The sequence below is a fragment of the Theobroma umbraticum genome, unplaced genomic scaffold, assembly GCF_002168275.2.
Source record: "Theobroma umbraticum cultivar Fairchild unplaced genomic scaffold, ASM216827v3 scaffold_34.0, whole genome shotgun sequence".
Taxonomy (NCBI): domain Eukaryota; kingdom Viridiplantae; phylum Streptophyta; class Magnoliopsida; order Malvales; family Malvaceae; genus Theobroma; species Theobroma umbraticum.
Genome location: NW_018397275.1, coordinates 910510 through 936924, shown reverse-complemented (window position 1 = coordinate 936924; position 26415 = coordinate 910510). Strand labels below are relative to the sequence as shown.

At 32.1% G+C, this 26415-nt stretch overlaps 2 protein-coding genes across 4 annotated transcripts; one reads left to right on the top strand and one right to left on the bottom strand.

The window, feature by feature from the left end:
* Positions 1–5051: 5051 nt before the first annotated feature.
* On the top strand, positions 5052–9843 carry LOC110427554 (RING/U-box superfamily protein). 3 transcript variants are annotated; one of them, XR_002446285.1, is made up of 6 exons: positions 5052–5207; positions 6028–6894; positions 8402–8527; positions 8620–8905; positions 9249–9511; positions 9589–9843. XR_002446285.1 is itself a non-coding variant. In XM_021443108.1 (5 exons), exons 2-5 carry the CDS (start codon positions 6230–6232, stop codon positions 9423–9425), a joined length of 1254 nt encoding a protein of 417 aa, XP_021298783.1. In that variant the 5' UTR covers positions 5052–5207; positions 6028–6229; the 3' UTR covers positions 9426–9843. The 3 variants fall into 3 exon arrangements, 2 of the variants coding, with proteins under 2 accessions (XP_021298783.1, XP_021298784.1); XM_021443108.1 differs by having other exon boundaries at positions 9249–9843; XM_021443109.2 differs by having other exon boundaries at positions 5151–5303; positions 9249–9843.
* A 313-nt stretch (positions 9844–10156) lies between these two features.
* EMB2753 (tetratricopeptide repeat (TPR)-containing protein) lies at positions 10157–24890 on the bottom strand. The gene is made up of 26 exons (XM_021443107.2): positions 24659–24890; positions 23466–23544; positions 22680–22762; positions 22436–22585; positions 21092–21207; positions 20146–20251; positions 17975–18046; positions 17757–17872; positions 17103–17235; positions 16168–16245; positions 16023–16076; positions 15815–15885; positions 15411–15465; positions 15206–15301; positions 14610–14738; positions 14421–14503; positions 14108–14338; positions 13214–13337; positions 13029–13136; positions 12776–12907; positions 12367–12423; positions 12150–12247; positions 11962–12020; positions 11754–11865; positions 11550–11650; positions 10157–10933 (listed from the first exon to the last, which is right to left on the bottom strand). Exons 1-26 carry the CDS (start codon positions 24707–24709, stop codon positions 10731–10733), a joined length of 2697 nt encoding a protein of 898 aa, XP_021298782.1. The 5' UTR covers positions 24710–24890; the 3' UTR covers positions 10157–10730.
* Positions 24891–26415: the final 1525 nt, after the last annotated feature.

Genomic DNA, 26415 nt, shown 5'->3' with positions numbered 1-26415 from the left:
AAAATTTTTTAATCCCTTTTAATTAGTTTTTTCTGAGATTTATAAAGGGTTGTTGTCAGAGGAAGATAGTGCTTAAGAAAGGGCCCTTTTTCTTTGCATACTTTTAGGTTTTTTTCTTCTCTTTTTCTTGCTTGATACCTATGTGTTTTATTGAATTTGGGTTTGGAATTTTTTTATGATTTAAAAAGAGAAAAAGTTTGGTGTTGGAAATGGGTGAAAGTTTTGAAAGTAGGAGACTTATGAGGAGGGAAAGCTGACTACCATGATGTGCCATTGAAATTTTATGCCCAGCTTTCTTCTTTTTTTTCAAAATTTCTTCTTTTTTGTTATATTTTTATTTTTTCTATTTTGATTATATATCCCATGGGCTTCAATTAATTTGGGATTACAAAAGCTCACATTATCCAAATCTTACTGGACTAAGATCAAAATTCATGTAAAGTTAGGCTCAAACAAAATTAATCCAAATAAGCTAAAAAAATAGTTAATTCAAAGTTAAAAACTAAAATCAAATTTCACCATATGATTATTTCACCATAACCTTAAATTACTCTAGATAAAATGTGATGTTTACACTAGCCATATAATTAATTACAACATAATTATTTTTTCATAAATTAATATAAATACATGTGGTATGAGCAATTAAATCTCAAAAACTCATTGTTTTTTACTAATCAAAATTCACTTATGAATCATCTAATATATCTCTAAATGAATTAAGATAATTTAAAGATAAAACTTACCCATCATTAGTTTGGAAAACACATTCTTACCCTTCCTCTTTTGAAAAAATGATAGTATTAATTCTTAAGCTAATTTTAAATTAAGAAAATGAATATACCCCTTTTTTATTTATTTCTCAATTTCATATCTTATTTCTTTTTTCCCTTTTCTTCTTATCTCTTTCCATTTTCCTTTTCTCCAAAACTTTTTATTTTCAATCACAAAATTATGAAATTTAATTAGTTATAAATATAGTTGAAAGATTTAATTAATTTTAAGTCTAGCAAACATTGCCACAACACATACATTATATTTAATGACAAGAAATATTTTTCTCACTTGACAATGGAAGAAATCAATTTCAATATAATATCTAGTAGTACAAGATTAATTGAAAGCTCCAAAAAAGTCAATATTTTACTACCCGAAGAAACAAAGTTTATAATAAAAAATGTATTATTTTTTACTAAGTCTCAAAGAAATTTATTAAGTTTAAAATATATTCGTCTAAATGGATATCATATTGAGACAATGAATGAGAGAGACATTTAAGAACTTTATATTATATTTATTATCTTAGGTAAGAAGTATGTGTTGAAAAATTACTCGTTTTGTTCTCTAGATTGTACTACACAAATATTAGAATGATTGAAACTCATTGTATAGTGAACCAGAAGTTTACTAATAATTTAATGTTTGGTATAACCAATTCGGCCATCTTGATCAATAATTATGCAAAAAATTCTTGAAAATACATATAGTCATCTATTAAAAAACCAGAAGATTTTTCAATCTAGTGAATTATCATATGTTACATGCTCTATCTTCATATGTTTTAGGATTAAACTTCATATGTTTTTATTTACTTTTGCAATTATGTCTTGCTAAATTTATTTTTTAGGATTGCAATTGAACTAACATGTAATTTAAATTTTTAATCCCTTTTTAGCTTATTTTCAATGGGATTGATTGATTATTTGAATTTATTCTTAATGCTTTTAATTACTTAATCACCAATTAAATTGATCTAGAAACCTAAACAAACATGAAAAAGTGAGTTTAATGTAAACTAAAATTGAAATAACATATGATCATATTTATTTGATTAAATAAATAAATTAATTTGTGTATAGGATAGGAATATCCTTATATGCTGTATGTAGCTAATATTGGAGCTTAAACTAATGAGTATATTTTAATTTCAATTCACATAAGAATATAGTATTTTGATTAAAGCAGATATTTTTATAAAAGACTTGAGAGAGTATTATAAATAATTGAGTACTTTAGGTTAACAATTCAATCCATTGGAATAAGTTAAGGAAGAAATGTAAGATTTAGATGAAATGTGAAGGATTTTGTAATCCTAGACTTGTTTAATTTGATTTTATTTAATTATATTTTACTTTGATTTTTAATTATTGGTTAGTTAGTTTTGGTTAATTAATTTCTAGTTTAATTAGATCTCTACTTTTAATTGTTTGGATAAGATTAAATTATTTTTATTTTAATACTTAGTAAAATTTTAGCTTAATTTTTTGTGATATCGACACTCTGTTTACTATGGTATTAACTTTTTATATGCATACTTGCGTTGGTAAATTTTAACTGACATTATACAATCAAGACAATTTGTCTCGACAATGCTAATAAATTTACATCTCAAGTTTTTAATGAATATTGCATACTAATTGAAACAACTATTATAGACACCCCATTTGTCCAAAGCTATTCTAATGATAAAAATAAATAAAATAGAAATTGAAAAAATAAAACTAAGAAAAATAAAAAATAAATAATAAAAAATAACCCAAAAAAAAAAGTAATGATAATGATAGAAAAAGTTTTGAATGAACAACCAAATGCATTAAGGATTGGTTTAAACCGATCTTAATCTAGTAATTTTTTAAATTCATTTAAAAAAAGAGGAAGGAAATCCTAATCCAAGATCAACACAAAAATACATATAAATACCCCTTAATCAACCAACATTAAATGCAAAAAAGAGGAGGGGATCGATTGGAAGAGAGATTGTATGATTTTTCTTTTTGGTGAACGTTTAGTTTTAGGTTTTGTCTTTTGGGAAATTTGAAGGTTTCCATTCGGTGTAAGGAAGGAATAGAAAGAAAAGAAAATCAAGAAAGAGGAGAAGAAAAGAAATGAAATAGTAGAAGTGATGCACAAGAGAAAGGGGAAGAGAAGAAATGAAACAGGGTTTTAATAAGGAAGTTTATATACTTTCTCAAAACGACGTCATATCGAAAGAGGAAAAAGACAAATTTGGTGCGAGGCTTTGACCCAATTCAAATCCAATATAAAGCTTGCCATAAGCTTGACCAAGGGCTCAATTAGTGTTTTAGGTCTCAAAAACAGACTAATTATTTATTCAATTTTTTTGTATTTTAATAATATTTTAAAAATTATAAAAAAATAAAAAAAAGGTAAATGAAAAACCCATGCCCTTTATATAGATTGATTTTTTGTCATAATAGTTTGGAATAAAAAAATAAATCATTTAAAATTCTATAATATATACATAAAATTGTATAATTATTTAAAAATGAATCTTCTAAATGAAAATCTTAAGGTTACAAGTAGTAATTTTTTTAAAATTTTCAAAGTAAGAATAATTATGAGACCTCCCCGTAAGTAAGTATCAAGTGGTAATCTCATAATTAATTTTTGTAAAAAAAATTATTTATAAATAATTATTATAGACATATAAGATAATAATAGACAAACACTTAAAATTTTTACAAATTAAAATTATAATATTAAATAAATATATGTAGGTTCTCTAATGTTGAAATCTAAAGAAAGTTAGAAGTAATCATTTTGAGAGAATTTCTAGGTGAGAAAATTTCTTAAAATTTTGCCATAAGTATTGAAAAATTTTACAAAATTTTCAACATAAGAATTTACATAAATAATGATAAATAAATAATATAGATAATAAAACAATTTAAAAAGAAATTATGAAAGAAACATAAATGAACAAAAATCTTCTGATAATAAAATCTCAAGAAAGTTGTAAATAATAACTTGGAGAGAATTTTTTAATAAGAAAATCTTCTAAAATTTTGCCAAAAATATTGAAAAATTTTAAAAAGTTTTCAATAGAAGGATTTGCATGATAATAATAATAACAAAATAATACAAATAATAAAAATAAAATAAAAGAATTTATAAATAAGAAAAAAACATAAATAAGTAAAAGTTCTCCTATGATGAAATTTTAAAAAGGTTATAAGTAATAACTTCAAAAAAATATCTAGGTGAGAGATTGTTGTTGATTTCTGCCATAAGTATTAGATTATACAAAATGTCTTATTCAAATAACATTGTTTTGAAATGTGTTATAAAGAGAAGATAAAATAGTGTTTGATAAACTTAATGCAGAATTGTTCTATTATGTAAAAAATTATTTTGATAATATTTTAATTTATGTTTTCAATAAATAAAAAAATACTTAATTTTATTAAACTAAATTATAAATTTTAAAATGAAAGTGACAAATAAAATAAAATATTTTTTATGAATTAAAAATAGATAATAAATAAAATCAAAAAAAAATTGAACCAAATAAAAAGACGATTGGGAAAAACATATAATTTACCTATATTGAAGAAAAAATGAGAACATAGAAAAATATCACTAAGTATTTTTTTTATTACACATTAACAATTTTTTTTTCCTATTTTTGGTGGAGGGATGAATTTACACTCGATATAATCTTGATTTTGTAAGTGATAAGGAACAATTTGGCAAAACTATAATAAATTGAGTATTATCAAAAAAGAGTAGCATAACCTCTTATTTTAAAGGGTTGTACAACTTGCCTTGCCTCAATATTCAAAGAAAATAAATTCAAACATTTTCCCTTTCTTTTTTTGCTTGTGAAACAAGAAAAAGATATCCAATGGATAAATTGCAAGAATTTGGGTAAATTACAGAGCATGATTTTAAAACTTTAAGCACTTTTTTACTATGAATTTGAATTTATAAAAGGTTACAATTTTGACTCCTATTTCAACTTTTTAAAATTACTAAAAAAATGGGTTTTTTTTCATGTAATTTACCTTTTCTGTGGATGGTATAGCAGTCATATTAAGAAAACATATTTCAATGAATTAACAACATGTGTAAATTTTACATATGGTGGATGGGGCCTCATTGCAACAAATAGGGAAATAGACTTCTGATTTTCATTGGTATTCATCTTAAATAAATCCAAACCGCTAGATCCAATAATACCAAAAAGTTTCAACCACACAGATCAGAACCCCCTCAATCAAACGGTCCACGATTTTTCTCACTTTTTTCTAATTCTCTCTCATCTTCCATCCAAAGGAATAAATAAACATAAAAAGAAGAAACGCTTGCACTCTCTCTCTCTCTCTCTCTCTTGGCGTAAGCAAATGGGGCAGAAAAGCTGACGCTATATTTTCTCGAGAAAATGAAAGAAAGGGGAAGAAAAAGAGGTGGGTTTTGAAAAGCTTAGTCAGTCAATCTATTGGCACACTTCTTCTTTTTATTTACTTCCATATAGCATCAGATATTTATTATTCAAAACTTTGGTAAGGTTCCAATCTTTTTTCTTTTTTTTTATTAGGGCTTTTCTATATTATTAATTCAACTTGATTATGCAGTTAATTATGAGTTTTTAATTTCGTTGGAGTTAATTAATGGGTTGGTTTTAATTTTCTTTGAAAAATAGCTTAAAAATGTTTAAAAGATTGAATTTTTAATTATTCTTCAGTTGAAGTCCAGTTATTGTATTATCCTAATAGTGTTTTGGGCTATCAAAAAATATAACTGGAAATGTAATGTTTTGTTTATTTTAATCATGATCTTTTGAAAATTTCGATTTCTTTTTGCTCGGGATTTTATTTACAAGTAGTGTTGGTTTAGTTTTGTATGAATTCGGTGTGGAAATATCAGATCTTTTCTTCATAAAGTCTTGTCAATGCTTAATGTTACTGTAACGCCGTATTTTATTGTTTAAGGATCTAGTTTCTTTTGTTTATGTAGTGGTGATCTCACAACCTGATTTGGTGATTGGTTAATGTATTTGTAATAAATGCTGTCCTCTACTCGTTGTAATTGCTTTGTCGTCTGATTATGCTGTTGGTGCATCATTTTGTTGAGCTGGTGCTGCTCAATTTTACTTACCGATTATGCTGTGTAACCATGTTATAACTACATACAGACACGCACATGCTCTCTCCAATATTTCAAGACACGGTTTTTCTTGACATGATTAGTATATAAAAATTGATTCTACGTTTGATTTCATGGCAGCTTTTGTGTAAAGAGGGAATAAAGTTGGTGGATTCAGAGATTTTGCAGTGCCAACTGTTTTAAGGTGCTTGGCAAGCTTATTAAGTTTATAAGACAAATCCGGTAGATGTTAAGAGAGAATTGGGGTAGAAAATAGTAGATACCTGGAAGCTCTATAAGCGACCTATGCTAGCACACCTTCTAATTGGGTCGCCAGACTTAGATGGACAGTTCCTCTCTGGAAGAAAGTAGTGAGCAAACTGACCGATACCCATTGCTAATGGAACGAGTGGAAAGCCATAGTGATCAAGAGCACATCATTGACATAACAAGGCATGATGATGCTTCATCAAGCTCATCTCATGATGAGCAACCTCCTGGAATGAACTTAACACAGAGCGAAGATAGACCTTCCAGCAGCACACAAGCTCCCACTAATCAGACTTCTTCTTCAAACAGATTAAACTCTAGGAATTCATCATTCATGAGGAGAAGTGATGGGTATGGTCGACGTCGCAGGAGCCCGTTAAATTCTGGCTTATGGATTTCTGTTGAGCTAGTTGTTACTGTCAGTCAAATTATAGCATCTATTGTTGTTCTGTCATTGTCAAGAAATGAAAAGCCACAAGCTCCGCTGTTTGCATGGATTGTTGGTTATGCATCCGGTTGCGTTGCAACGCTTCCTATTCTTTATTGGCGCTTTCGTAACCGCAACCAAGGTATTGAGCAAGATTTGTCACACTCACGTCAAGGTTCTTCTCTTGGAAATCCCAGTGAGTCTACATCCTATACAGCTATCTCAGTTACTCAAGCTTCAGATGAGGAGAATAATCGTATCACTGAATCAGCAACAAGGAACAGTCAGATAGCAGGAACCCTAAGTACAAGGTGTGTTTGTATTTGTTATTCAATCATTACTTTATGTCTACTTTTGTATTAACTCCACTCTGCTCTTATTTTTTATATTATAAGTTTGATAAAGTAGATTGTGAAGTACTTTACATTATAAACTTGCTTGCATTTATCATCCATAATGAAGACACTAATTAATAGTACATTTTAGTTGAATAACTCTATGTAAGAGCATCAGGAAAAAGAAAAAAAAAAGCCATGGCTCCTGCTATTTTTTGGTTGATTTCTTTGTGAACTCTTTGTTGGACTAAGCTGCTGTTATATAGCACAGAAAACATAGTAACACTTCTGGAAGAATTTAACTTGCTGCTAACAGAATGAATTGTTCATGTTTTTCTCTGGTGGGAATTTTCATCAATGTGTCAAATGATATATATTTCTGTTAGTTTTCCAAATAGGTTGTGAATGTCTTAAAGAAATTGTGAACATTATGTTTAGATGAAAGAACATCAAATTTCCTTTTTATCATTCTTCTATATGTTCTAGCTAAGGGGCAAATGCTGAGAGCAAAACTGTTGTGATGATGGTGGTAGTAGAAAGAAAAGGTGGTGTTTATGGTGCCAGTGTTAGTGGTGGAAAATAGTGAAGATGATGGTGATTCAGTTACATAATTATGCCAATACTGCAAAGATCAGTGGTGCTACTGCTAACATCTTTGTTTTGTCATAATGCTGGTGAGTAGTGGTGCCGCAATGCAGAGACAGTTGTTGCAGTAGCTATTGCAGTGGCATTGGCAATGAAGATGGATATACATGCTGCACATCATATTAGATCTATCTGAATCTTCATTTAGTTACAACACAATGAACTATGCTTTTTATTATATAAGATAGTCAATTTTAGAATTTTTTGGAAATGATTTTTTCTTTTTGTATTGGAAAGAGTTTTTTGTTTACTAATAGTGTGCAATATAGATTATAAATCCTCCAAATTGTTGTTTGTGCATAATAAACAACTGATATATATTGGATTAATGTGATCATTAAAATGTAACCTGGGATAGGCAAAAGGAGCCTACTAATCTTGTTGACCAACACATATAAGCACGCATTTAAGATATTAGTAGTATTATATCCGCTTATTTACTATGATTTCACAAATCAACATTGTTGTTGTTAGATTTTTGGAAAATCTGATAAAATGGGAGTGAAACAGTCCCAATTGTGTGCTTCAGTTGAGATTTGAGGTTTATTTTAATTTTTGCTCATAAGGAGAACATGTAAAATCTGAAACTTATTAGTTATAAGAGTGAAGCCAAAATTTTTCTCACGTGCAACAGAATTGTACTTTGACAAAATAAGCATGCCAAAGTTAAGTGGCTATGGCCATAAAAAGGAAATTTAGTTGAAAAATTATATGTAAGCATATAAAATATAATATAATATAATAAGCTGTTATTATCTTATCTCAGAAGTTTCTGTAGATTCTGCATACTATCATTTAGATGGTGTCACCAAGTGAATAATTGGTGTATAATATGCAGGCTCAATGGATTAGTAGACCATTTCAAGATGGCTCTAGATTGTTTTTTCGCAGTGTGGTTTGTCGTGGGCAATGTATGGATATTTGGAGGTCATTCATCTCCTTCTGATGCTCCTAAATTGTACAGGTACAATGGGGACTAATAAAATTTATTGCTCTGTTTTGACTGAGATTCACAATTTGATTACCTTTACGAACTGTTTATCGGTTGTGTTGCAGGTTATGTATAGTGTTCCTTACTTTTAGCTGTATTGGATATGCCATGCCTTTCATACTATGTGCAACAATTTGTTGCTGCTTGCCCTGCATAATATCTGTCCTTGGTTTTCGGGAGGATTTTTCACAAACTAGAGGAGCAACTGTGGAATCTATAAATGCGTTGCCAATCTACAAGTTCAAATCCAAGAAAAGTGGAAATGTCAATAATCAGGATGACTCAGCTGGTGACGGTGGAATCCTTGCAGCAGGGACAGCAAAGGAACGTGTGATATCTGGAGAAGATGCAGTAAGTTTAATGATAGGAATTTGCTGCCACATTATTGGTCTTAGGTGTAAGCTGCAATAACTTAAACTGCCTTCAGAGTACTTGCTAGGATCAAACTAGATGGAACTGAACAAATCTAGATAGGTATAGAATAACAAACTTTGGAGCATCTAGCTAGTTTTGTCTCTTTTAATTTACTTGCTGAGTTTAGCTATTAGGTTGCACTACTTGACTCCTGAGCACTGTCGTAAAGCTGCATGATACGTGAAAGAGATGTAGTAGATTGACTTGGAGGTGGTTATGAGCAATTTGATTTGCCTGCCCTTGAATCAATAATACTGCTTACTAACTTGAGGTGCTGCAGGTTTGTTGTATTTGCTTGGCAAAATATGCAGACAATGATGAGCTGAGGGAGCTGCCATGCATCCATGTCTTCCATGTGGAGTGTGTAGATAAATGGTTGAAAATCAATGCATCTTGTCCCCTATGTAAAAGTGAGGTTGGTGAGGGCAGCAGTGGCTCACCATTAGCGAGAGACTAAAATTAAACAGCATAGGAAGAGAATGGACGAGGTACCAGTTGAAGGTCGTGGGACAATGTCTAAATGTTATTTGCGATCGGCACCAGGTGGCTTTTGCTTAACGTGTGATAGTTAGCATGAGAAGCCAAATGCTTGAAGAGCCTTACTGTGTTTTTTTCTACAGATTTTTGCATTTGGCCACAAGTTGAGCAAAGTAACAGTACCCCAGGCAGTTATGGTTTCTGCAGCCAACCTCTCTCGTTCTTTTTCCCACCACCACCACTGTTTATATAGGCAAGAAATTATTGGAATTGCTACTGTTGATGAGTACTCCATTTGCCCTTACCATGTTGTAAATTTATTGGAATAGCCTAAATGCAAAAGGACTATTCTCCCATCATCTTATATATGCTGGATAAAGGAAATCTTGCTTCATTCATTACTTGAATCTTTAATCCTGATAGTCCAGGTGAGAACACTGTTGCGCCATTTGAGACAAATCCTGATGGTTTTGATTTGGATTACGACGCTGCTGGCGGAAAACCACCCTAAGTATAGACGAAAGGAGAACTTGCTCCATTTCCTAGACCATCAACTCTACGCTGCTTAATTCATAATTTCTACTACTAATTACATCTCCACTATCACTATGTATGAATTTCAAGATAAATTAAACATGTATGACTTAATCGCAATTCACCATATGCCACAATAAAAAATAAAAAAATATCACAGCAAACAAAAGACACAAATAAACAACAAAACTGGAAATTATCTGATAGCCACTCTTTTCAACGCCGTAGCAAAATTTTCCACATTATGTAGTGTTTATACACGACTGCTAATGAAATGGGCCAAGAAGTACAACATGCTCCAAAGATTAAGCTCTAAATCAGTCTTTTTTCTCCCTTTTTTTTTTTTCTATGCTGACCAGAAGATTTGAGAACCATACCCAAAAATTTTCTATAGTGCCTCAAATTTTGGGGCAAAACCATGGAGCCAGCCAAACTCTAAGCATCTCACCAAATGGTGAGCAAATTAAAAGCAAAAATATATATAATATAATATATATATATATATATATTCAACCCTAAAATCATAAATGCCAAGAAATTATACACATTTGCAAAGGAATGCATTCCACAATCAAGAAAGGCAGAGAATTTTCATCTCAAAGCAACAGACGAATGGTTGGCGGCTTGCACAACTTCAAGATACTCCTCTTTCCCCGGCAGCAAAGCACTCTTTCTAGGGTACTTTTAATGCGACCCACCATTCAAACTCATTGAGTCTGATGTCAGTTGATGCACATAAGCGGCATCATCTTCAAATGGTAAGGTTTTTAAATGCCTCAAGCTTTCCATTTGATATAATGGAATTTGCACCTTGACTGATTTCAGGATGGCTGGTACCCCCACTCACAGGGGTTTTGCTAACCTGATTATTCAACACGTTGTACACAGCAGAGCTACGTCTACCTTCAAAGTAGGTAGAGTAAGGGAAGTACTCTGCACATCTCACTTTCCATCCTGCAGTATAAGAAAATTATCAGACCAAAGATTTTATTTCTTTCTGCCTGAGCAATTTTTACATTAGACAATTAGCCTTTCCCTAAGAGTACAACACATGACCAATAGCACCAGACATGCAAATTTCCCCTATTTGTAGAACAATTTTCAATATACTCAAGGTTTGACAACTCCAGCAAGGAGTAGGTGCTCTTGAATTTTCTAGTAAATATTTATAAAGAGGGTCTAAACAAAGTCGTCACATAGCTTGCGACAACAATTGATTTATCATAGATAAGAAAGTGAGAAAATTTAATCATCAAAGTCCCACCTTTCTGTAAGATGCCAATACTAATCATGTCACCCACCTTTTAAAGACTAAACGTAATAACAAAAACCAACAGCCATCAGAACTTGTGATGCTGAAACCAAATATTTAAATCATAATTTAACATATTCCTTTTACGGAGCTGATCTACAAATATCTAATAACAGTATATCAAAATTCCAAAACCATTAAAATTTCTTATGAAGACGCTCGCAAAACTAACAACAGTAATCAATTCCATAAGTTGTTAATGAAGTCAAGGTCAAAAATTACTAGTCAGTATCAATTTATGTGGAGAAAAATACTTACTCAAAGCAGCATCATGGTCAATAAGAACCTTTTCTAAGAGTTTATGGACTGCAACACAGTCCTTGAGTTTCCACTCTGATACTGGTCCAAGTGCTCCATCCCTGTATCAGCGAAACAGAAAAACTGTAAACAATTAATCTCACAAACAAGTTGCAAAGAAATCAATATCTAATGGCAGAAAATTGAATACACTAAAATCATTACGTTGGCACAACTTTATTTGTTGAATCTTCAATTAACTTAATAGCTTCAAGTTTCTTGGTGGGCTCCAAGGTATATAACATTTCTGCAACTGCCACTCTGTGCATCAAAGAATCTGCAGAACCAGAAAGTTAACATTGCATAACTATACTGTATCAAAGAATCTGCCAAAAAATGCATATGCATGCATGTTATATAAGGTCAATAATACCTTCATGTCTACCAAGGAAAATTTCATTTGCCTCACCAAGAGTTTTCTCCTGCAATTGACTGCCGAAATATAAAATGAAGCGATTTAACGCATCAGGGATCAAAATATAATAATAATAATAATAACAGTAATAAAACAAAATTCCAGCTAGGGGAATAACAATCATAAAGCCTATTTTCAAATAGAACCTGATGGATGGACGCTCAGCTTCTAAGACACTCCAAACAAGTGTCTCACCATCAGTCACTGGATCAGGCATTGAGCCCACTTTATGGAAAAATTTAATCTACATAAAATTAAATTCAAATGAGCAGTGTTAAGATTAGATGATCTTTGTATCTAATGACCAAAAAGAATGTACTTGTGCATGACAACGCACAATATGATACAGCAGATGTTACATACCAAGCAGCCATGTGAATCTGGATTCTCAGCATCCAACCTTAGCAGTTGCTTGACAGCCTTCAGGAAAAGGAAAATAAAAGCAAGACAAATGTATTAATATGATATCATAGAATAATAAAAGTACAACTGAGCAGAACCATTAATCTTCAACTCAAAGATAAGTTACCCAAACTATCTAATTCACACATAAATTCATTGAATGAATCAAGTAATAAGACAAAGATATTTGGTGAAAAGCTACAGTTTCTACGCTCCAAGCAGATATTGAGGCAGCAAGCGAAAAGACAGAAGAAAACAAGGGAGGAGGGGGCTGCCTCATACAAATTCTTAATCCACTTGGTCACATTTAAATATTAGTTCAGTTGATCAAACATGACAAAAAGAAGAAAGTCTTGGAAAATATAAATACCTGAAAGGCAAGCAAAATCTTCTGCTTTCTCATATTTACTTCAAAAGAAAGCAAGTGTGTCTCCGAAGAATCAGGCGAGTTCTTCTGAAGCAACTTCAAGTATTTTGTTGCTTCTGACAAGGGATCCTCAGTCTGTTAAAAACCACATTAAACAGAATCCTAGCTTAATAGGCATTAGAGAAACACGTTTTTATAGCACAGGAGGACTTCAATTAGGAACCTAGAGCACTGGAGAAAAGCGATAAAAGCAAACCTTCAATAATTTTTCTCCATAAGGATCTGGATCTACAGGTTTAACGTGTCGTTTCCCAGACTTAGAGACACCACTAGCACTTGATTCTTCAATTTTATCCTCTGCCTCCTAAAATAGTGCACAGCATTAGAATGAAATCATCAAAGAGAATGTTCCCCAAGAATCATCAAAACAAGCTGATATACTTTCTTAGCTCGCTCCGCCTTTCTCTGCTTCTTCATTTTCTTTTTCTGAGAAGGAGTCTTTGATGCATCATCCTCTTCTTCAGCTGGTGAGTTCAAAGGAGAATCATACAACTTTAGATAGCATCTGCAATTCAAAATCCAAGAATTATCACCAATAAAGAAAGAATAAGTCCGATATTTAAGCAATCACTAATTTCAAGAAAAAATATTTCTGAATAAGAAACACCAACATGGAAACCAGACAATGGCTCAATCACAAAAGCTATTCACTTAATTGTTGCGTGGTCCATCACTGTATCATCCCTTTCCATTACACCATCCCATTAAATAAGAATCAATATAAAAAGTTATGATCAACAAATCATTTCTGGTAGCATGCAACTCTCTATCCTTAACCCAACAGAAATCCAAAAACCGCCTTCCTATCATTTAACCAGCCACAATATCAAATTAATATGCCCACAAGGAACATTTTTTAATCCTTTCAGTAATAACATCATAAGAATAGAAATTTACAAAAAATAGAAGCAGAGTGAGACTACCAAGTAAAACTTTTGGTCCTGTTTGACATTTATCAGAAGGTCTCATCATCATGGGAATCCTCTAATAAATGACATTGCATCCTTCCAACTTTCAAACACATACAAATGCACGTGAAATCTATGCAATCATCCCCTATTTTCAAAAAGAAAAAGGAAAAAGAGAGAGGCAAAGAGGAACCCAACCCAAAATGAAGCCCCACATGCACGTGTTAATCAGCAATAAGTGAGACATTAAAAGCACCCTTACAAGGAGACAACAGTGATGAAATAGCCTCTTACAGCCACATATCAAACAGAATAAGTCTATTGTGAATCATTGAAATGCTCATAGATCCTAACAAAAATGCTTCACCTGATTGCACCAGCCGCTGCTTTGTGAAAATAAGCATGTGAGTGCAACCGATCTTGAAATTTTAGCATTTCAACATATGCACGCAGCGTCATTTTCCGTAAACAATAAGAATGGAAATCAAATTGATCTTCAGTAATATCAGCATAGTGCTTCTCCACAGCTAAAAATTTCTTCAGGGCCCGTCCAAGATCACCTTGTCGAAAGTAACTTTCACCAGAAGCAAGTTCATACCTTCAAAGGAAGAATAACACTCAATTGGTCCACCCAGTTATAATTAGAGATAACATGCCCAAAGCAATAAACAAAAACGGACCACATGCATTGCATGTCATGAAGGTTGTTGTGCTGATCCCCATCTTTTGTGAACAATACAGCAGTTTTTTCTGCCAACGCCACCTTCAAGAGTGGAAAGAGTTCATGAAGAGTACAGTAATAGCGAAAGAAATTTCAATAGTAACAAATATCAAATATTACAAAAGAGGGGGGGAAACAGCTTTAGAACCTGATCAGCCTGCAACATTCGCTTGACAGATTCACTGTTTATATAGCGGTCTGCAAGATCCATACATCTAGCTTCATCTGCCAATGAAGCCGCAGCTACCAAATCACCAGCATGTTTCATTATCCGGCTCTGCCACCACAGAAGCAACTAATATACATCTACACCCAACTTCAAGAAAATTCCAAGAATTTCTCCAAAATACATGTTCATCAAGATGCAAAAGACATGCATCAAAAACCCTGAATCTATGAAACAAGGTTATAAGCCTGCCGAATGCCCATCAAGACTTATTTCCACAAAGAAAAACTTGTATCCATGTTATATGAATATGTATAGCAATTTGCACAATTTAGCGCACAACAAATATCCAATTAACATCAGTATCATTGTAAGTGATGAGTCTCTTACAAGTGAGTAATAAGTCCAAGGAAATATCTTTAAGGGTTTTCAGGCAATGCTATGTCTCCATGAAATTTGAGACAGAGTAGGCAAAACCAATGCAAAATAAAAAATAAAAAAGGATCCAGCTGACAGAAATATAGAACCCTGCAGATGAAGCCAATGTAAAAATTTTAAAATTGATGACAAGAACAAACCTTGACAGAGTATAAATCAATTACAGTTGGCGTGTGCTGTATGGCCTCATCAATTTTTGAAAGAGCAACATCATATTGGCCTCTTCTGTCATAATGCTGCATCCATAAATCCAAAGTTACACAATGGAAAAATGAAAAGAAATCACACCAAATATTTACTGCAGGAACGACCATGATCCATGCGGTGAGAAAACTGATGGTTTACCTGAGCCAAAAAGAAAAAAGTCCATAAAAGTGTTGAAGGGGGCTCTTTCTCTGTCCTGCCCTCAAGATGAAACACAAACAAACAAATGACTCAGCAAAACACCAAATGTGTGCTTGTGTATTAGAAGATAAACAAAAACATTTATGTACTTTACACATGCAAATATGTAATAAACATTATCAACTCATTTAACAGAACACATAAATTTCAGAGGACTTGACTAAAAATTAGAAGTAATCAATGAATATGCACTGAAACCAAAACCCAATATCCAAACATTTTGACACTGTTAAGACTTACTACAATATCACTCAAGGGCTCAAAGTATATATAACCTCTAAGAGTGGTATATAATGCTTTAAGACTTACTACACTATTACACAAGGGTTGAAAGCATATACTACCTATCAGGGTATGTCCCGGTGGTCCTAATTGAATGCTCCAACTCAAGAATAAGTTGCTCCAATATGTCTGCCTGCATAAAGAGTCAACAAAGCTGGAAAATCATTCCTAATGAAAACATGTTCACAACCAGTTGCCAAACAGTTTAGAAGAATTAATATTTAGAAACTTTATCTTATTTTTAGAATAAATGTAAGCACACAAACTTACCTTGCCAGGGTGATCGTACAAGGGAGAAAGATCCGAGAATAAAGATGGAACCCCCTAAGAGCACAGAGAAACTATATCATTATTTCACTGAAAAACTAGAAACACCAATCAAATGAACACAAAAAAATTTCATTTGCATATATACCTTCGTTAAAAGAGGCTTAATGTAATTAAATGCTGCTTCACGGAACTTGTCACCTTGCAGAAAATCAAGTGGTATCCTCTAAAAATTAAGAAAACAAAGTTCCAACATAAGTCCAGGAAAATTCATCATACATCATAAAGAAAGTACGCGTGTATTGGCAATGTTGATGCACATCATCACAGCAAAATTTACAAATGTGGGTTTATGGAAGAAAACTATTTAACTGCAAGAGTCGAATTCCAAAAGCTCTAAAGTTTGACACTTTATTTCTATCATGCAGTACTGTGGCCATGTCAATTCATGGCCAAAGACCCAACCTTCAAATGATTTCACACAGCAAAATTGCAACTTAATTGAAAGAACCAAAAAGAGATAGCCATTAATAAAAGAACTAGCTCTGGAATTAGTGATGCTGCCACCATGTCAACTCTCTGGGGTGCAGCAAGTGAAAGTAGAATGTTAACCAAGAGTTCTCACTATTTTCACGTCATGACATCAATCAAGAATTTCAACATAACACCACAACAATCTTTTCCCAAATTATTTAAGAACATCACAAGCCATTTGATGTACTCTGTCTTCAGTAAAACCACATCGCTAGATTCTTCTTGGCACCTCATTACTTATTCAAGCCATCACGAAAAACAAAATCCCTACAAGAGTATTTGTTAACATAGCCACCCTTCCACTCTCTAAAAAAGGGGAGAAAGCTTGACAGCTCCACAGAAAAGCAAGATTTTTGTTGGGATGTCATTCTATAAATATATGTATGAGAGAAAGCAAGAAACAGAGAGAAGCAATCTACAGCAAATATCATGAACAGAGCATACCAAGGTACCATTTAGAACTTGTAACCGGGATCTTCTTGCAATAAACTGAACATATCACAAACATCCATCTTAATTAAAAATAGAAACAGGACATAAGTGCCTGACCTTAACTGCAGATGACCAAGTGTACTGCTGTGCAAGCGATCTGTATAATGCATCCAATCGATCAATTTCATCAGAAGAATACTTGCCATTTTCTGTATGCAAGCCAAAGCATCTCTGCAAGCCTTCATAATATCTGAAAAATATAAATGTATAATCGTAAAAGTTGTAATTTGGTTGGGTCCCCATACCTAAAAGCAATAAATTAAACTGATACATAGGCATATACTAAGTGAAGACAGAATTTAACATTTCTGTGATATGAATTCCCTTCATTTGCCTATCTGAGGAAGCACCCAAGAGACTTTTAATAGAGGTAGAGTATGCTTGTAGAGAATTACAACTGTATCATAGTTGCTTTGCTACTTTTTAAATATATTTGCATCTAGAGGTGGTGCCTAATGCTTTTTTATTTAATATAGGAAGAGTTGAACCTATTAGTTCAAAAATATATATTTAAGCGCATCCACTACTCAGCAAAATTAAAAAGTCTTGATTCATTGGAATAATAGTACATCATGGCAATGGGAAAAAGAAGTTCCTTATAACTTCAAGCACTAAATAAAAAAGAAAGTTAGTTGATATTATTTGCTACAAAAGATTCATTAATGAGTTTAACCACGTGTTCAAAAGAGATAATGAATACATAAGGTTCACCTGTAGTTGTCAGGATTCATGGTGAGCAAAATCTTGTAAATATTGGCACCATCTTCTAGGCGTCCAAGCTTCACCAGGAGAGAAACCTCTTGTTCTTTGTAAGTCAATTTATCAACCTAGTAGAACAAAATTGGTTAGATTTGTAACGTCCAAGCTTTCAAAACTTACAAAATATTTACTCTTAAAAGTATCTCAGCATTATATTATTTGACACTCACTATTTTTGGCTCCTTCTTGTGCAACTCCTCAAGTGCTCTTTCTAGAAACCCGCATTCCTCTAGCAAAGAGATCTGGAGAAAAATACCATACCCATATAACCATCAAAAGAGCTCCACGAGGCATCAATAGTCTAGTAATATACAGCAAGCATTATGCAAATATATACAGTTGTTTACAAATCTGTGCCCATAAATATAGCAGAAACTTGTTAAAAAAATAAATGCTATAAAAAGGTCACGTTGGTACTTGTCCAATTGGTTAAGCTATTTCCAGATCATGTTCCTGGTGTTAAACCAAAAGAGTATGTAAAAGAAAAAAGTATACTTGCTTATTAATATGTCAACAAGAACAACTTGCAAAATGGTTCCATAGAGCATTTACTTGGAGATCAACAATGATAGAGATTCAGAAGCTACTAGGGTACAAACACCACAGATATGTTACATAGTAAAAGGCACAATACTTCTTTGAACAAGCCATATTTCTGTCTCAACATTAATCATATGTCTTGACAACATAGAATTTCATACACATTTGCTCGAATGGAATGGCCATTCCATGGTCTATTTTAGGCAGGATGGCTGTTCCACCCTTGAGTTCATTTTGAAAAAAGTAATAGCCATTCCACAGAATGGTTATTCCTTAAAATCAAAGAATAGCCATTCTAAAGGAAAACCCAAGAATGGCTATTCTGAGTCTCTTCCCAATATCTTGGAATAGAATTTATATATTCGTGGCTATTTTGTCCTTAAATAAATTTTTTAAAATTCCAATATTATCCACATGCTAGGAGAGAGAAAAGTCATCAGCCAACCACTATCACATCATTCTGGCAACCGAGAAAGTTTCTGACGATAATAACTCCAGATCCACTTTCTGCAGGTCAGATCTGACCTTTGGGAACACCAAAAGGTTTGCCGAACATTGAATCTTATGCTGGTAGCTTTTAGATTCTCATTGCAACAACAAAAAATTCAGAAATCACCGGATGAGATCGTGGTGGCTAGATCAAGCCCCCAGAAGGTCTAGATCAGCAAGTCAACAGTCAGGTCTAGCTGATGGCTACCCCAAACGAGTCACCAGCAGCTATATCTAGTGAGGACAACGCTGAATAGATGCACAGACAATCATATTTGCTGCTGGCAACCTCAGATCCAGGTTTCGATGACTAAAAGCAATTGTTCTGATGGCTGTTCCAATGTCAACAATGAGTTTTTTGTCACATGTGGCAATTTTTTTATCCTCATCAGTGAATTGGGCGAGTGAATTGGGTGGAAGAAAAGGGAAAAAGAAGAGGAAAAAAAAGAAAAAATTTGCAGGAAAAATAAAATGTAATAAAAAATTATAAACATTAAATCATATATTTTAGTAATATAATAATAAAATTTATTAATTTATTAATAAATTATTTTATTTCTCATTCTAGTTAATTATACTTAATTTTCATTAAAGGGTAAAATTGTACTTTCCAATTTAATCCTTACTCATTCTTCGATAGAATTTTCGCCATCCAAACATCTTAATAGCATTCTTCCTTTATTCCATTCAATGAACCAAACTATGAAATAGTCATCAGCCTTTTATTCTATTCCCAAAGAAGAGCCATTTTATTCCTTCTCTATTCCATTTCATGAACCAAACAAGCTGCAAATATCTTATACATGCCAAACACCACTATGGGCTACCAGCTAGTCCTCCAACTCAAATTAATGTAAACTTTGAGATGATTTAATTTACGTTATCTAACATACACAAAGAATCATGAAAATCCATACTTCAAAAGTGGAAAGATTAGGTGTGCTAATATTAGGTGTAACATTTCCATAAACGAATACTAGATTTTGGCAAAAATATAAGCAGAAGGAGAAAAGAAGTTAAGAAGAAATGGGTAGTTTTTTTAATTGCATGTGAAAAAACATTAATTAAAAAATAGTACCACATTTATAAAGAAGTTAAAAAGGCTTTACTTTTGTGTATTTATTATTTGTTTTTTCATTAATTTACTAGCTACTATCGTGTCTGGCTAACTAGCGATACCAACTCAATCACTCTCATCATACATTAGTATAATTCTAAAATTTGGAATGTCTGTATAATGAAGTCAACTCATGTGAAGTGGCAGCCACATGAATATGCATGCAAAAAATTAAGAGCAGTACATGATCAATACCTTATATAAAAGCATTTCACCATGCTCACAACGTTCATTGTCTGGTGGATAATCATCTTCTAATGTCCCTTCGTATGCTTCCAAAATTTCAACTGCTTTTGCAGCACTGATATCAACCAAAGAAAGGCATTAAGCATAAATACCTAAAGAATGAAAGAAACTAAAGTAAGACTTCGTTTGCTTAGAACTACTTGGCTAATGCGTGAACAGAAAAGTAAAGAGAAAAGCCCAGTAATTGATGTGCCAATGCAATAACTGAATTCATTCAATCAAATATGCAACATAATCATTTCATATCAACAGATAGAAGACAAAAGAAAATATGGCATCATCATTGCTTCCAAATAAACCATAGCAAAAACAACACAATTCTGCAGTTAACAAGGCATTTGAAGCCACTCTAAAAGATTGTTCGTAAATCGCTAATTTGCTACAAAATTTCATAAATGCATGTGTCACCAGCTTCCTAGTAAAGTAGGGTACCTTTCTATCTACCCACCTACTTATCTATAATTTTATATATATTATTAACTTCTTCATCACAGTCTACACCCACATATTACCATAACAGTATTTTAATACCTTCAACAGAACCTTTATTTTTTAACCTTTAATGAAATCTTATTGCATGCTTAGATGAAATCATATGAACCACATATCAAAAATCAACAGTACTTCATCCATGTTAGCATCCATTTGATCATGTGATTAGAAACGTAGAGCTCTGATTTTTAAGCATTTAATTTAAAGAAAGGCTTTAATATCAACAAATCTTTCAATGCTCAATACTAAGAGGCCCTTCTATTCCAACCTTAAAATACAGCATAACAATAACAGCATTCTAAAGCATGTTTCACAAAATAAAAGCTGACAGAAATTGGTGAAAGATATGCATAAGAATGGAATAAAATTTATATCTGAAGAAAAAATAAAGAAAGACGAATACTTTGAGTTTAAATGGTGGGCTACAGCAAAGCCAATCCAGTTCATGCGATGATTTGGTTTCAAAGTCAAAAGTTGTTGTCTTGTCTCAACAAATCCTGTCAAATCTCGCATTTGTGCCTGCAATACAAAAGATAAAAAAAAATGTAACAATTTCTGAAAAAACTTGAAATGAGAAAAATGAGAAAAATGAGAATATACAAAACCATTATCAAATATGAAAAACGTTCTCTCAAACTCCATATCTAAGTAGAAAGACAAGTGCTCGTGAACTTCACACTTATTTTTCCTTTAACTAGCGTTAAGTCATATAAGCCATAAAAAATAAAAATAAAAAAAACACAAATACGTTACTGCCAACAGATGACTTTAATTATTCCAAATATCAGGAGTTAAGAATCCATAGAATATGGCAAGCACCAAAGGAACGACAGAGAAAATAGAAATAGAAATCAGCATACAGGGAATCATAAGATCACTAGTCTTCAATCTAAAATTCATCAATTTCTCCATTAGACCCTTTGTTACTATTCTGGAGCAGTAAGGCACATATGAAGATGAAGTGAAGCATCGAATCAGATCTGATCCGAGCAAGATCAGTCTACAAACACTTTCAACCATTAAGGAACTAGTCGAATGAGAGATAAAAGGATCTGTAGTAGTAGGCCAGAAAGTATCAATTCAAGGTGGTTTGGTCTTACAGTATAATGAGAATGAAAGAATCAAATCAAACTGGTTACTTTTGACTGTATTACTTTTTTTTTTTTGTACTTTTGTCTGTGCATCAAAAGACCTTCCTCTATAAAAAGCCATAAACCATTTCTATCAAACCTATGATCTAGATTTGCAAAGTTATGAAACCAGCAGACTCTAATTTTTTTTTTCATTTCTTTTGTTACTATTTCATTATAACTCTATCCTTTCTATCCATCTACTAGCAAGCAACTAACAGCTTCAATTTCATAGAATTTATTTTCACCACTAACTTCAGCCTCATATAAGGGTTTTCATCCAGTTTTATTAAGTTACCACTATGAACATGCAAAAAACATTCGCAACAAGCAATTTTAGCTGCACTCTTGACTTTATTAGAAGGCCAATACTTAAGATTCATTATCAAATTCAGCAATGGAATCTGAAAAACTTTGAAGGCAAAACACAAAGCTTACAGGAAATCTTATACAGAGAAACTCCTTTAATTGTTTGAAAAATGCCAAATAAGCATTAATGTCAGGAACTTGTGTGAGCATGTGTTCCTTACTTAATAGTAATTATGCAACTGATGCACATCTTAGATTAAATACTGAGTTTAAAAGTGTGAATTACAGAGAGAGTAAATCAGGTATACCTGCAAGAGTGACAAGTCCCGCAGTATTTCAATGTTGTCTGGATCGCTTTTCAAAGCAATGCGATAGCATTTGATAGCCTCCCTATAATCTCTATCTGACCGATGGAGGAGACCGAAAACATGCCAGCAAACATGACTTTTTACATCATTCTACATAAGATGCAAACATGAACACCACGTTAGGAAAAAGTGACACAGCTTTGCCATTATAATGATTGAAAGAAAAGAAAAGAAAAGAGACAACCTTTACACCTAGCCGAACAAGTTCATATGCTTCAGTTTTACGATCCATGCAATTTAAGGTCAACCCCTTCATTGACAACGTTTCTGATAATAAAGAACAAAAGTCCATAAGAACAATAAATAAACACAATAAACAAACAGTTACTAAATAGTATATATTGTTACTTCAAAAGTGCATTTTTAAAAGGATGAATATATCAAGTAAAATGCAGACTGAGAGGGAAGGGGGTAGCGGGGAGGGGGAGAGAGATAGAGATGGAGAACTACTGATACTATTCCACACATTGATGAATATCCACAAAAAAACTAACCAAGATGAAGAAATTATTCAAATATTGCAGATTGTAAACCTTATTGGAAATAAAAATGTAGTTATATACCCCAAAGTAACGCAATATATTCAATTGATAGAGAGAGCATCCCTACATTGATAGTGCTACAATATTCCACATATCACTAGAACCATTGAATCATATATCATGTAGACAGCTGTGCTTCCAAAAATGGAAATTAACAGACAATAATAACACATAAGAAATGAATCCATAGAAACATTCATGTCAAGTTCAGAGACATATTGTAGAGATTGCCCAAACCAATAACATGGATACCAACACAAATTATCTAGTGATAACCACTCCTTCGTCTAATGCATAAAGTTTTTTTTGTTTCAGAGTTGTTGCATATTTACACAGGTACATTTAAAAAGGCAATGAAAATGTTAACATTAAACAATAAGTGCCTCTTGGCTGAAAAAATATATTATAAGTGCATGAAATTAAACAACCTCCATGATCAGGAAACTTTTTTAATATCGCATCTGCAGCCTTCAGTCCTTTCTTGTACTGTTTAGTTTCATATGATTTCTGCAATGATGAAAAAATACACAAAGTCAGCTTCAGCAAAGGCACATGGACCTCGAAGTCAATAATTTAAATATTCAGTTATGAGAATTAGCTAGAGTATAATAGCAAAAAAAAATTAATTACACAAAAATCAGGGTAAACAGTGTCAAGAGTTCATTTATATATTACTTAAAAAGGGTCGAGCGTTCACCATGCAAAACTCCATTTTTCAACTAAAAAATAGTATAAAAAGGGAGTGAGGGGGACACTCAAGAGTGTATGGAAACGTTCAAATGTTCCTATTCTTTATCTGAAACCAACAATTTCTTAATCTATATAAAAATGTAGTTATACCCCAAAGTAATGCAATATATTCAGTTGATAGAGCACATCCTTGCATTGACACTGCTACAAATTTAACCTATGCAGTGGACAATTACCTAAAAACCAGCTCACTCAATTATCAAATTCTTAACAAATTGCTGCACAGAGATTATTATTAAGTCTTGAATGGTTACATTTGCCCAACCCAAAATGCCACAATCGCTTCCCATTAAAAACCAAGGAAATTCAAGTTTAAAAGGGCTAACGACATGCAAGAGAATCACTACAATGGGGAAAGTCACGAAATCCTTTTATTTTCATTTCTGTAATTTTCTCCATGATGATACAAATGATTTGTGATCAAAGCAAAGCACAAAGAACATCCTTACTTAAAAATAAATAGAGTAAAAAAAAAAAGGTCTATGCAAAATTCAATCTTTTACTGTTGTTTGTCAACAAAATCCACTTCATCGACCGGATTGAAGTAAAGTCAATAAACTTAATCAAGCTTCAAAAGCGCAAAAGAGAAACGAAAATGAACTTAATTTTACCAGAAAAAATTACTGAAAAAACTAAATTCACAAAAGAGCATATTTAGAACAAATTTCCATTCCTCATTCAAAATCCACCGATTTTCTTAGCAACCAAACAGACCAGTATCAAGTTAGGGTTTTTGCTAGCAAAGAACAAAAAGAAAAAGAAACGCGATCGTACAAACACTAAATAAAAAAAAAGGCAATACGAGCATAAAGAGCAAGTAGAAATACGTAGATACCAATTGAAAGAAGAGAGAAAAGGAATCGAAGCTTACCACGATGAGTTTGAAGAGGTTAGCTTCTTTCGGAGGCAACGAAGCTCCCATTGTCTTCTCTGTGAAAGAAAATTAGAAACCTCCAGAAGAAAAATAAGAATCGAAGACAGAGAAAACAAAAGGGAAAGCGTTTAAAGAGATATGAAAAGATTGAGATAGAAAGGGAGAGTTAAGGGGTTTGCGAGAGAGAGCGAGACAGAAAAGAGAGTGGTGGCGTTTATCTGCTTCAACCCTACTGTGAACAAAAAGCTTAAAATAAAAAAATAATAAATCAATAAATAATTATGTTGAAATAATATACCGGGCGTTAAATTACAAAAAAATAGCAAGGGGGCATTTGTCTTTTGCGCCATCTTAGGGGTTCTTTTTGTAATTTCGTTAGCTAAAATAAATAGTTATACTAGTTTTTTAGAACTTCCGGCTTAGAAAAAATAAATTTGTTGGAGAGTGATGAAAACAGCCGTCGTGATTTTAGGAAATTTTTCTATTTTCCCTTTCTTTTCTATATTTGTTATTTTTTGCTGTTGGGGCTTTTGACTTTAAATATGATTTATATATTTATATATAACATCTGTACAAGGTAAGATTTTTCTAAATCTCAATTAAATATTATAAAATATATTTTATTATAAATATTTTGTGAATATTCATTCATGTTATTTATATCTAGATTTGATGTAAATCATATTAGATTATAATATAATCAATCTAATTTTTAAGTGTTATCTTCATCTTGTAAAGGATTATTTACTTATAAATAAGCCCCTTAGTTTATTTGTATACATACTTCAATAAGATTTCTTGTCTCCCCCTAAATATTTTCTTTTTCTCTAAATACTTTCTCTCTAAATACTTTCTCTTTCCTTTATATTTCTCTAATTTATTTCATAACACGTTATCAGCACTAACACATTATTAGGAAGATTCTCTGATCTTTCAAGTTTTAAAATTATTATGTTTTCATCATTTTAAATCTTCAAAAAGATTTCAATGTTGGGGTTTTTGATTTTTGATTTTAAAAAAAATCAGGTAAGTGACTTAATATCTCTTTAGTATTTTTATTATCTTAAAATCAACTTTAATATGAATTTTACTATTATGTTATATACATTATATTTTATCTCTTGATTGGAAAGTGAATTTGCTATTATATAGCTATTGATGAAAAACCACGAATGTCCATTCCTTAAAGTGAATGTGACAAATGAGCTACTAATAAAAAATTATGAATGGTCATTCTCTGAAGTGAATGTGACAAACAAGATACTAATAAAAAATTATAAATTAGTTCATTCTTTGAAGTGAATGCGGTATTATTTAATAATTATAGTTATAATCATGAATCCATCCATTCCTTGAAGTGAATGCAATATCATTTAATTATTATAGCCATAACAATTTACACGAGCACTATTTTAATTATTATTTTACCACAAGAAGTGGATGGATATTTTATAATCTGAATTGAAGAATAATTTTATTACTAAAAGTTGATAGATAATTTTACTATAAAAATGAATGGATGCCTATAATCCACCAGAAGTGGATAACCCATCATGTGTGAATTTGGTTGTATACTTGTAATCTACCACAAATAGATGAATAATTTAAAGTAGATGGATACCTTAACACACTAGCCCACCAGTAGTGGATAACCCATCAAGATGTGGATGATTACTTATAACCCACCAGAAGTGGATAACCCATCAAGATGTGGATGACTACTTATAACCCACCAGAAGTGGATAAATAATGAA

What these genes read in the sequence shown, in the direction of transcription:
- LOC110427554 (XM_021443108.1), top strand. Translation starts at nt 6,230, where the DNA reads ATGGACAGTTCCTCTCTGGAAGAAAGTAGTGAGCAAACTGACCGATAC. An exon ending in GCAGGAACCCTAAGTACAAG is followed by an intron (nt 6,895 to 8,401) that starts GTGTGTTTGTAT and finishes TATAATATGCAG; the next exon opens with GCTCAATGGATTAGTAGACC. An exon ending in TGATATCTGGAGAAGATGCA is followed by an intron (nt 8,906 to 9,248) that starts GTAAGTTTAATG and finishes GAGGTGCTGCAG; the next exon opens with GTTTGTTGTATTTGCTTGGC.
- EMB2753 (XM_021443107.2), bottom strand. Translation starts at nt 24,709, where the DNA reads ATGGGAGCTTCGTTGCCTCCGAAAGAAGCTAACCTCTTCAAACTCATC. An exon ending in TTGTTCGGCTAGGTGTAAAG is followed by an intron (nt 22,586 to 22,679) that starts GTTGTCTCTTTT and finishes CATCTTATGTAG; the next exon opens with AATGATGTAAAAAGTCATGT. An exon ending in CTTTTTTCTTTTTGGCTCAG is followed by an intron (nt 15,302 to 15,410) that starts GTAAACCATCAG and finishes TTATGGATGCAG; the next exon opens with CATTATGACAGAAGAGGCCA.